The following is a 13,409-nucleotide window of genomic DNA, read 5'->3' as shown; positions in this document are numbered from 1 at the left end:
TCAGCAGTTGTATGGAAAATCCATTGACATATATTGCGGGGAAACCCCGTGGGAAATACTGTCGAAGAATAAGAGCTATGGACTAGCACATAGCGACGATGTGTCTTCGTGCCTATTTGACATAAAATTGTTGAAGGAAAGCAATGTTGTTACCTTGTTGGTTGTTTTATGTTAGGATGTCTTGTTTTGACATAACTTGCTGAAGGAAAGCAATGTTGTCACTCCGATGTTTGTTTTATTTGACATAACTTGCTGAGGAACCCCCAAAGCAATATCGTCACCCCTAGTGATAATCCTTAGGCTAGATCCCTTATGATAGTTGTTTTAGGGACGTAAAGTGAGGATAATGGGAATGGGTAATTAGGGTTATTTTGGTTGATGAAATTAATAAATTTATTGTTGATTGAGAACTTAATAAGTTTATTATTTATTGTGGGTTGAAAACCCTATATGTTCACCAAGCTCCCAAGCCTGACCCACTCAGTTTATTTGTATCACAGGTATCGATACGAAGTTGCTTTACACTGAGAGATTAAAAGACAAGTAGATCACTAGTGTAAATGAATGTAAGTCTTGTTTATGCTTATGTTTTTGTATTGACAATGACATCCCAATGGTTTAAGTGAATAAAATACATTTCTTCAGAAATGATTTGATAACATAGTTATCATGTTTATCTGGGAACAAATTCCGCAACACTTATAATCAAATGATTACTCTGAAATTATTTTTAAAGCATAAATTAAACCGGTATTTTCTGGCCGTGAAATTGGGGATGTCACACATCTTATTCTAAAAATAATCCGGAAGAAGAGGATGGTAAGTCCCCTCGATTTGAATCAAGAGATATGAAACAAGATATATCTCAGCCTGATAGATAAAGTGTTCTCCTAAGCGATAAGCAAAGAAATGTTACTAATATAAGTAAAATATCGCTAGGAAGGGATGAGTAGCAACACTTGGAATGAATCTCTATAATGAATTTGGTTCTAGATAAAATACTTGATATCTAGTTGTTGGGATTACTACTTTAGTAAGGATCACGGCTTCTGTTCCAAACACCAAGGAGTATAGATTTTGACCAGTGGTTGCCTTTGAAGTGGTCTTATCTGCCCGTAGGATAGGAGGAAGTTCTTCTATGCATTTTACTTTCTTCTCATCTAACCTCTTCTTTAGATTGTTTACTATGATCTTATTGGACGATTCAGCTTGACCATTAGCTTGGGGTGGATAGGAGTTGACATTATCATTTTAATCCCCCAACATGTGAAAAAGTCTCTAGTCCATTTGCTTATGAATTAGGATCCATTATCACATATGATCTCAACATGGATCCCGAACCTAGTCAGGATATTTTGTTTGATAAACGAGACCACTTCCTTGTGTTGTACTTGAACAAAGGCTTCAACCTCTATCCATTTTGAGAATTAGTTTGTCATCACTAGCATGAACACCTTTCCTCAGGGTCCTTTGGTAGCTTGCCAACTATATGTATTCCCCATTTTATCAATGACCAAGGGGAAATGATAGGTAAAGCATTTTTGTAGGTTGTTGTAGGATGTTGTTGTGTCTTTGGCAAGCATTACATTTTTGGGCATGCAAGAGAGAATCCTTTTTCATTGTTGGCCAATAGTATGTTGTCCTTAATGCTTTGGAGCATAAGGATCTACCCCTAGTCTGGTTGTCACAATCTCCTTCATGTATATCATTCACGACTTCTTTAGCTTCATGATCTTCTAAGCATCTAAGGTATGGATCTGTCATGGATTTCTTGTACAGTCTTCCTTGGATCAACACAAATCGTGAGACCCTCATCTTGAATGATTTCTCAATTTTTTCCTCTTTGGGGATTGTGTCATGTTGGAGATATTCCACTATGGGTTGAATCCGAGATTTGGAGTGTTGCGGAGGATCCTAAATGTTGAGATTCTGATGAGTAGGATCCTTATTGCTTGAGGGCCAGGATCCTCGATTATTTCCACATCGGTTGTTTGGCCATGGTGATTGGGATTATTTGGTTTATTAGAATTATCTTCTATCAATGGGATTAATATATAGGTTATAGGGGTCCTAACTTCTGGTGGGATATTAAGGGAAGATCCTAGGTTGGCTAGTGTGTTTGCCTCAACATTGCCTTCTCTAGGAACTTGGTTTAGGCTGAAATTTCAAATTCAGAGGCCATATTTTTAAGGATTTTTAGGTATAGCGCTAATCTTTCACCTTTCATTGCATAGGATCCATTAAAATGATTAGTTAGTAATAAGGAGTCAACAAATACATGAAGACCATTGATTTGAAGATCCTTGGCCAGCTGTAATCCCATGATCAATGCTTTGTATTCAGCTTCGTTGTTGGTTGCATCGAATTCACAAATAATTGTCTGGGGTATGATGTCCCCCTGTGGCGATTTTAGTATGATCCCTAGTCCTGTTCCTCTAAATTTTGAGGATCCGTCAGTGAAGAGTGTGTATGTTCCCATGCTTTCTTCTTTTTGAAGTTGTTTTCTCTCCAACTCTGTTTCAGGTTGTAGATCATCACTGAAATCAGCCACAAAGTCTTTTGGATTAATGTCTAAGTCCATAACTATATTTGGTATGTACTTGACCCGACCCAGCATGGTCCATTTGGGTTGCACTTCACCGGCACAATTTATATGGATAATCATTTGAGAATAGTATATTAATATATTATAAGTTCTAATATATTAATATGGAATCATATTATTTTAATTACTATTGATCAACAATTAATTAAGTGATCAAAATGAACTAATTAAATATAGACTCTTAGATATATGTGTGTGATGGGCCAAGTTCATTTAGGGTGGGTTAAGCTTTCATGGATAGTCCATGGAGTGTTTAACCGATGGATCATATGAAATGAAAGGTCATGGGTTTAACCCTAGTCTCTACACTATATAAAGATGTCCTTGGTTGGTGAAATTGGCACTAGTGTGGGTACACTAAGAGGGCTAGCCGATTTCACTAAGAGAGAACCAAAGTATCCTTATTCTCAAGGTTATTCCAAGGTGTTTTGGTGATTTGTGATTCCACTTGAGGCTTCCACACTATTGGGGCTAAGCTCTTAAAGATCAAGACTTTAAGCTTCATTAAAAGGTATGTATTCTAACTTGTTATATTACCCAAGTATCAAGGATTGTATGCTAGATAGGGTAATACCTTGGAATATTAATATTTGCATGTATAATAGAGAAAACATAGATCCAAGGACTACTAACCGTTAGTAGGCCTCATTCACGAAACCGGTCTATAAGGGGGTATAAGGTTAATGCCTATAAAATGGCAGTTTAATGGGTGTCCACTCTCACCCACCACTTCCTTGACTGGTGGAGGGTCGTTAGCCGAACGGGTAGGACAAAGACTATAAATTCTCCCTTCATTAAAAGTATTAATGATAAATACTAAGTAACTAAACCTTTTATAAATACCAAATCTGAGTTACATAGGAAAATGTGAATAAGGTGCTAATCCATGAAATTAGACTTTGCACTTTGTTTAAGTCGGTTAGTGGAGCGTGTGTGGTTAACCAGCACACTTAACAAGGTAGGCAAAGGGTAACTTAATGTTTATTATAGTATTGATGGAGCGTGTGTGCTTAACCGGAACATCGATTGAGGGGTAAACACTTAAGGGTACCAAGTAATTTGTATAGTTACTTCACACCTTGTTTTGTGATCCTCGGCATCCCAGTCACAAAACATGAAGGGCACACTCGAGATTAAAACATGCCATTGAAAAGTTTAATGAATCTCAAAAGAACTAGGAGTTTCAAAACCAATTAAAACCTAATAATACATTTCGTTTATCTTGGTGGAAATTGGTGAATCATCATTCACCTACCTTCAAATATTTTATAGCTTTGATTAGGGCATCCCTCTTCCAAGTTATAAAATAGTTTGTTGGGTCCTAGCCTTAATATTTCATATTGGGTGTTATATTAAGGACTTTAAATCAACTATCTTGAATATCTACCAAAAGATGTTTAATTTAGACATCTATGATCTTCCCAAATCTCTTGGAACTTCACCTCCTCCACCTCCTCCAATTATTCTCCTTTACCCACAAGTTCAAGGTCACTCAAGCCCTATTGGCAAGCAAGGTTTATGTGTGGTCGCATCTTCGAGATGAAGTCACATATTGACAAGCCGGGAGAGTTGGGTGTCAAAGTCTTGAGAAAGTTGGTGGTTCAATCATTTTTAATTCAGACCCTTAATGATCTTATCTGTTTGCTTGGTACTGTTGAATCATCAATGATTTGGAAGGCTAGTAAAGCAAATTTGATTAGAAGATCGACTTCCCAAAACTTTATGGACATTGAAAATGGTGACACTGGAAATCCAGAAAAAAGCATTCTCTTCCCAATGGAAAGGGATCGGCCATAGTCAACTCGATTGACCAAATGGTAAAGAGAAAGGCTAAGTCTGAGATTATCCCATGTACCCTTCCCAAAGGATCCATATGGTTCTATTGCCAAAAGGAAAGGTCATTGGTTGTGAAGCTGCCAAATTTACCTGAACTATCATAAGGCTGGTAAAGTCAATAAGTTTGACTCTACTTCAGGTAAAGTCCACTATCAAACTCTATTAAGTTTCTATTCCGAGATTATTATTACATGATGTGACTGGGTCACATGTTGATGTTTTAAGAATCATAGGAAAAATGAAGGAAACTTAAAGAAAGAGTATGTTGAATCTGACCGCGAAGATGGATTTATATCGCTTGATTGAAGATCAAATTCTTGAGCTACTTCTTAGGAGTTATGATAGATTGCTAGGAAACATGTAATAACATAGTTTTCATTTCAAGTTACATTGTAAGGAAAAAGTTTTTCCGCATTTTAAAATAAATAAAAGTTTGTTTTACTTTATTTTTATCTCCTTACAATGACATTCATGAAAACTTGGTGTTTGTATGTTTATAGCAATATTGGAAATATGAATTTGATTCTTTCATTTGTGGTAGTGTCTAAATTTACCAAAAAAGGAAATATTCTCACCACCCAAGTTTCAATTGGACCGAAACTTGGAATCATACAAGGTGTTGAGTGTGATGTGTGAGAATTTTTCAACTTTGGAAAATTAAGACTAGTTCCATGTTCACATGTATATGTGACTCAAGAGAAGGACTAAGAGATCAAGTAAACTTTCTTGTACACTTGTCAAAGTCCACCACAAAAGATGAATAAGACTATTACTCATTATTTACTAAGGTTTAGTAAATATGATTATACTTACAAGCTTAAGTATAATTCTGAAACATTGGAAAATTTTCAATGTATGACAGAATGAATGAGAAGAATGAAATTAGGCAGAAGCATAAAAATTTCTCAAATCTGAAAATATGGGAGAGTACTTTAGTATCATGATATATGATCATCTTAATGATTAATAGACCTTATCACAATTCATCCTCTAAGTGCATTCTGATAGCTAAGAAGAGGAGTTATGAATTGTTGAAGTGGTTAAATCAAGAAGATAATTCATACTTCGTTCCAAAAACAATTCTTAAGAGTCATAATCCAAGATTATAACCTAAATGACATGTCTTAAAGAATGTTTAAAACACTTGTCAAATCTAAGAGTAAAAATTTTCTACTCTTGTACATTTGAAATTGGTAAGTTGTGATGTTTTAGATAAAACAAAGACCAACTAAGGCCAATTGTGTTAAGTGTCTGTCTTGATTAGAATCTACACTATCTCTTGAATATATGACAAGAAAGTCGTATAGGTCAAGGAGACGGTGGGAGTCTAAAAGATCCTGAAAGGGTTTCAAGAAGTAATCAAGAATAAAACATGTATCTCATCACTAGCACACAACTAGAGGTTATAACCTATCGTGTTGACATTTCTGGGCCCATTCCAGTTAAGTCGGGTATACATTTGATTTCTACATGTTCTCAATTGTTTGCATAGCTACTTGGAAGCAATGGCAGGCCCTTGAGCTGCTAGGTGGCAAGAAGTTAATATTGCACAAATTCAATCCATATGAGTTAGGATTTATCACTAACCTAGCCTTGTGATTATGTTTTGACAAATTCATGAAAATGATGGTAAGGAAACCCTTTCACTAAGTAGATTTTAAGTAGATAGCAATTGTGATATTTGCAGTTCTCAAAGTCGTTAGTGGAGCGTGTGTGGTTAACCGGCACACTAACATTGACTTATGAGAAATGGCTAAATGTCTAAACAATTGAGACTATGATTACAGCATCCCTTTTCATAGTTCTGAAATTGTTTAGACACACCTATGAGCTATCTAAGATTAGGTGTATAATTTTGATAAACCCTTATCAAATCAATCTAGTATCTGAAATCTGAACTTTGGTAAGAATGTCAATAAAGTATTGACTACTAGAGGTCCAGCTGTTTTCTGGATACATGTCAAAGCTAGTGGGAACATAAGTGTTATGCTAATAATCATCATGTTAGTGGGAGCATGATAATTATGTTAAGTATTGCAAGTTAGCAATGTTAATTAAAGAAAAACAAAAGTTTCAATTCGTGAGGTTGCAGGGGTTGGAAAAGTTGTTTTGCTATAATTAAAGGGAGAGAAAATTATACTTCATTTCAATTCAAAAAAGCTTAGATTGACTTTATAATCATTCTAAAGAGCTTATATTGAGATTTTAATCACCTTTAGTCAAGAATATATATATATATATATATATATATATATATATATATATGAATTTCATGTTGGATTGGTTCAACTTAAGAAAATTCTATATATTGCTTCTTAAAATTCGATTATGATTACGGCATCCCATTTCATAGTCAAATTTTGAGAATATGGGAAACAAAAATTATTATGGCAAACTACTGGTCTAGAACCATGTCTTTATGTGAAACATCATGAATCGTGTCCTATTTACTTTGGGTACAAGATCGATTACATGTGCTATAATATTTATCCCTTGTGAATGTTCCAAATGCCTTGGGGCGTTAAGGAGGAAAATGTCGAGAATTGGATATGACAAAAGTGATTAAGCGATTGTCGAGGACAATCTCAGGTTTACCAAAGATTGGTTGCTCAAGGACAGTTGGAAGTATACTGTAAATATTGGAAGGACCATATAGACATAGTCTGAAAAGATGAAACTCTTGTTCAGAAGTAGTAGTCAAAATGGGAATATAGAGTTGTCTTCATAAGTAGAAGCAATCTGTGTAAGGTTAAAGAAACTTAATGCAAGAAGCATGTTCAAAGCAATGCGCTTTGAATCTGAGACATCGTTTCCATGGAATTGCTCTCCATTGGAATACTCTGTAATGATTGTTGTCAAGCCTTTGTGGCTTTGTGCATAATCATTACAAGAGGAACAATGCATATAAGTTTAAAATCTAAACAGATTTCGATAAATGATAGGAATTTGAAATTCTTCCATTTAAGACAAGGAATTGGGAGTGTTAAAAGAGAATCTTTGAAACTATGTTCAATTGATCTAATTCACAAAGAAAAGGAACATAGACAAACATAGAGTTCATACTTGGTGTATGGCAAAGCTATTGTTTAGAAAACATAGTGTACACGCTTGGAGCATGGGACACCTAGTGTTTTTTAATTCAAGTATAAAGTTGATAAAACCGAAACAATGAATAATGAGTAATCAGTATGGTGATAAATAGAAAGTGTTTTATTTATATTCATAGGTTTTGATACCATATTAGATTCATTTATTCTTGAGTTTCACTTTGCATGTTTTGACTTCCATAATAACTAGGTTCTTCTTTTGGAATGACTAAGTTATTCAAACCATCCACAGTCGGTCATATGTTGGAAGTAGATATGAATCAAGACTGTCGTGGGTTGGCTTGTAGAGGTCCAAGTTGGTGGACAATGTGGTGCTACAACACTCATGAGTTCTCATAAGTTTTGAGTATTGGATTCAACCCGTGCTCAATTGAATTACTTCATCGATTTTATCACGAGTGATCATGAGACGATAATATCTTATATTCTTCAAACCTAGAGATATGAGTTTTTAGTATGAGTTGATAGTACATTGATTGCATGAAAACGCATTTGTAACTCGATGTTATAAAACTTGCCTTTGTGTATGATTCAACAAGTAGTAGAACAATCCATATGAGTCGAAGTTTATCCATTCCTTTTACCTTCGGGTTAAAAGCGATATCTGTGGTCCCTCGATGATTTAATGATATGTGAGTGCTTGGCCAAGCTAGGATTGATTTGATTTGTTCAATCAGTCAGTTGTCATAAATCGGAAATAGGGAAACAAAAAATGGACAGAGAGAATGATTTATAATCCATGTCCCAGTCTATATGATATCTAAAATGTAGGAATATATGATCCCTTATCTAATGGACAAGTCATTGACAAAGATCAAAGTTCGACAGCGGCTTTAAGAGCTACGATTGCCAGTTAGGTTTTGAAGTCATACTCAATAATAGTTTTAGACTTATCCAAGTGGGAGACTGTTGGATTAATGTCTAATTCCAAAACTATATTTGGTATGTACTTGACATGACCCGGCATGGTCCATTTGGGTTGCACTTCACCGACACATTTATATGGATAATCTTTTGAGAATAGTATATTAATATATTATAAGTTCTAATATATTAATATGGAATCATATTATTTTAATTAGTATTGATCAAGAATTAATTTAGAATTAATTAAGTGATCAAAATGAACAACTTAAATATGGACTCTTAGATATATGTATGTGATGGACCAAGTTCATTTAGGGTGGGCTAAGCTTTCATGGATAGTTCATGGAGTGTTTAACCCATGGATCATATGAAATGAAAGTTCATTGGTTTAACCCTAGTCTCCACACTATATAAAGATGTCCTTGGTTGGTGAAATTGGCATTAGTGTGGATACACTAAGAGGGCTAGCCGATTTCACTAAAAGAGAACCAAAGTATCCTTATTCTCAAGGTTATTCCAAGGTGTTTTGGTGATTTGTGATTCCACTTGAGGCTTCCACACTATTGGGGATAAGCTCTTAAAGTTAAAGACTTCAAGCTTCATTAAAAGGTATGTATTCTAACTTGTTATATTACCCAAGTATCAAGGATTGTATGCTAGATAGGGTAATACCTTGGAATATTAATATTTACATGTATAATAGTGAAAACATAGATCCAAGGTATTTAGGGTTGCATGTACACTTAGGAGTGTTAGAATGATCAAAACCCAACAAAGTCTACGATTGCTTGTGACTTTATTATTGATCTTGGTTCATACTTGCTGTCATATGTGCTTACCTTCACGGACCACTTTTCCATCCTACCTGACATCTTTGGTTTTCTCATAACATTCTTGATAGGGTAATTAGTCACCGCATGTATAGTATGTGTTTCAAAATAGTGTCTTAATTTTATGGAATCAGTTACTAATGCAAGTATTTTTTTCAAGATAGGAATACATGTTCTCGGGATCCAAGAGACTCTTACTTACATAGTATATGGGATGTTGGTCCCCATTGAGATCCTTGGCTAAAACTACACTTATAGCGTTAGAGGATACTGAAAGATACAGGAGGATTGGTTCCCCATCTAGTGGTTTCACTAGCAAGGGTGCAAAACTTAGATAATTTTTAAGTTCCTGAAAATCATCTTCGTGCTCTTTAGTCCACTTAAACCTTTTGTTCTTATTCAAGATATCATAGGAAGGCTTGCACCTTTCTAAGGATCTTGAAATGAACCTATTAAGCGTTGCTACTCTTCCTGTTAGTCTCTGAATATCTTTTGTCGAGGACGGGGATCTTAAATTGATGATGGATTTTATTTGCTCTGGGCATGCTTCTATTCCTATTTTAGTCATCATGTATCCAAGGAACTTGTATGATCTCATTCCATAGTGACACTTGGAAGGGTTTTGCTCCATGTAATATTCTTCTAGTATGTTGAAGGTGTCTTCAAGATCCTTGAGGTGATCCTCATATTTCTTTTATTTTACCACCATGTCATCAATGCAGACTTCCATGGTGTCCCCTAGTTTATCTTTGAACATCTGGTTGACTAACCTTTGGTATGTTGCACCTGCATTTTTAAGACCAAAGGGCATATCAGTATATCAGTATATACCTGTTGGGGTAATAAATGTGGTATCCTCTTGGTCAGATGGTTCCATTTGGATTTTTTGGAATCTCGTTGATGCATCCATAAACGTTAGCATTTCATGGCTAGCTGTAACATCTATCATGGAGTCTATGCGTGGTAGGGGAAAGGATCCTTAGCGAAATCCTTATTTAGATCTGTATAATCCACACATACCCTTTATTTTCCGTTCTTCTTTTGTACAATGACACTTTGGCTATCCATCTTGGGAACGTAACTTCCTTGATCATCCTTGTTTTGAAGAGCTTTTCTACTTCTTCTAGGATGATCTGGTTTCTTTCAGGTGCAAACTTTCTCCTCTTTTTGTGTATTGGCCTGAAAGAAGGATCAATTTTAAGTTTATGGGTTATGATATTCTTGTCTATACCTGTCATATCCTCATGCTTCCAGGAGAATGTTTTGCTTCTATCTTTCAGGAACTTTATTAGTTCCCGTTTGATTTGTTCTGGTAATGAGGATCCTATGAGGATTTTGGATTCAGGATCCTCGAGGTTTAGGTGCACTTCTTTTACATCCTTCTCTCTTGTCTCCAACATACCTCGTGCCCCTTACTTTAATTTATATCCTTGTTGTGGCACTATTGAGGATTTCATCGAAGTCTTGTAGCATCCCTTGGAGTTTTGTTGGCCACCTGTGATCTTTATTGTCCCCCATGGAGTAGGCATTTTGACACATTGATGGAATGTTGATGGGATAGCCTTCATATCGTGGATCCATGGTCTACCTAGTATAAAGAGGATAATGTATCGATTACGCAAAAGTGTTGCATAGAGTTTACCCCCTCTATGTAAATAGGTAGCTTTATTTTGCTGACTGTATGTTTTGTTTCGCCATTGAATCCAATTAGCACTGAGGATCTCTTGACAATTTTGGCTTCCGGGATGTTCATCCTCTTCAAAGTGACTAGAAGTATGATGTTGACTGAGGATCCTTCGTCAAGAAGGATCCTTCTGACGATGAACGGTGATGTAAAGTGTGATCATCAATCCATCAAGATGAGGATCCTGGATGTCTATTCTATATGTTTCGTCAAAGGTAATGTCCTTCTCGTTTGTGATCGATGTGTTCTTATGTTGCCTTTCTTCTTTATCCGTATTAAACACTTTAGCATGTCTTTTCGATGTAGAGTAAGAGGTGCCACAAAATTCAGATCCTCCAGAGATTACATTGATTACCACAGCATCCATAGGAGGGGATCCTGGTCTTTCTAGGGTCTTATGAGGATCCTGATCCTCTTATTTGGATTTTTCTTTTCTTCTAACGAGGATCCATTTGAGATATCCTTGCTAAGTAGGTAACTAATCTTCTTTCATAGGGCTATGCAATCTTCAATGATGTGACCAAAGTCTTCGTGGTATGCACACCATTTGGACTTATATTTCCATGTGGTGGACTTTTCCGCCTTTCTTGGCCATCTCACTTTGTCGCCAAGACCCTGCATGGCAAATATCAAACCTGAAACAACCACAGAAAAACAGTAGTTAGTGACCTTAGGGAATTATTATTCATCCCCTTCATCCTCAAGGGCATTAATCCTATGTTGATCGGGTCTGGAATAAGGTTTAGATTTATGGGATCTTTGGGCCGAGGATTCGACCTTCCAATTGTGGTTATCATATAAGCTTGGAGGGTTGCTCCTCTTCTGGATCTCCTTGTATTCTTCGAGCCTTATGAACCTTAGTGTGTCGCTCCTTAATTCATCCATTCTTTTGCATTGAGTCATTACGAGGTCTTTGTAGAAAGGAAAGTCTTTTTTTAGGCCCATTTTGAAGGCTTCCATGGTAGTTTCCATGTAGATGTTGGGGGTACTCAGAGCTTCCGTAGAAAACCTATTCATAAAATCCCTGGTGAATTCCTTATGATCCTGAACCACCCGATAGAGATCACTAGTGATCTTCTCGAATGTTCTGCTACAAGAAAATTGGTTGTTAAAAACATTAATTAAATGTGCAAATGAAGTAATAGAGTAAGGAGGAACATTTAGTATCCATTTCAAGGCTGATCCTGTGAGGGTGGAACCAAAACCATTACACAGGCAAGCTTACTTCAAGTGTGTGGGAATGAGATGATCTCCATTTTTTTCCCTGTATTGTGCTATATGTTCTTCAAGATCTGTAGTCCCGTCATAAGGCTTCATGCTGGGAGTTTGGAAGCGTTTTGGGACCTCGATGTCATCGACTGCAGAAGCGAATATCAAGATCCTATGGCTTGTTAGGGAGACTTCCAGTATAGGTTGGACTACTCTAGGTACACTTGAGATCATCTTTCGTAGCTGTTGAAGTTCTTTGGCCATGAGCGGGCTCATTCCATCATCAACATCCATAGAGTTAGTAGTAAAGATATTGTTATTGACGAAGTTACCATGATCCTTGTTATTGGGAGTAATGAAGGTTTCGTTGGGATCCTAAGTCGTATAGACTTTCACTCTTGGTGTTGCGCCCCAAGCGGGAACAGAGGCTGGTATTGAGGATCCTATCTCGCGGCGGTTCGCTGAGAATTCCGTGTTGTCAAAGCTCTAGAAGATAATTGAACATATACTATTGAAGAGCTTCCCAAAGGAAAACGTGTCATTGATTCAAGAGACTTAAAATTTGTGATATCATTTATTACCTTGATCATAAGAATGTTGTGATATCAAGAGACTTAAAATTTGTTGAAAGTTTGTTTCCATTCGCCACAATCCATAAAGATGATGATCACGAGACTATAGTTCTTGAATATCCAGAAAATAGAACTTTTGATGATCCTTGTAACTACCACAATGACACAATTCCTATAAAAATACATGAATCACATGATCAAGAAGAAGGTAATTTGAGTCTCAATTATAACAATTCAAGCCTTAATGCTGAGAGTGTACATCATGAGGATGAAAACATTGAGAATTCTGATACATATACTTTCGGTACTACCAATTTCGACAATAACACTAAAAAGAAAAGGGTTATATTTCAACCAAAACATCTCAAGGACTTTGAAGTAAACTTCCCACCTTTGGTTGACCACGCAGTGCCCACATCTAATCAAAGTTCTTCAATGGTATACCTTTAGCTAATTTTATTTCTTATAAAAACTTTTCAAATTCTCACAAAGCTTTCTTAGCGACCATTAGTACAAATGATGAGCCAAAGAATTTTGTTGAAGCAGTACACGATGATAAATTGAAGGAAGCAATGGAAAAGGAAATCAAAGCTCTAGAAGATAATTGAACATATACTATTGAAGAGCTTCCCAAAGGAAAACGTGTCATTGATTCAAAATGGGTCTATAAAATAAAATGCAAACCTAACAGAAAAGTTG

At 36.0% G+C, this 13,409-nt stretch overlaps 1 protein-coding gene across 1 annotated transcript; it reads right to left on the bottom strand.

Moving 5' to 3' along the window:
* Nucleotides 1-2,152: 2,152 nt before the first annotated feature.
* On the bottom strand, nt 2,153-2,581 carry LOC145060073 (uncharacterized). The gene has a single exon (XM_079007800.1). The coding sequence runs from the start codon at nt 2,579-2,581 to the stop codon at nt 2,153-2,155; it is 429 nt and encodes a 142-aa protein (XP_078863926.1).
* Nucleotides 2,582-13,409: the final 10,828 nt, after the last annotated feature.

This window comes from Lactuca serriola, chromosome 6 (genome assembly GCF_051521515.1).
Source record: "Lactuca serriola cultivar US96UC23 chromosome 6, Lser_US96UC23_V15, whole genome shotgun sequence".
Taxonomy (NCBI): Eukaryota; Viridiplantae; Streptophyta; class Magnoliopsida; order Asterales; family Asteraceae; genus Lactuca; species Lactuca serriola.
Note: the sequence above shows the minus strand (reverse complement) of the source record. Positions and strands in the feature narration are given on the sequence as shown.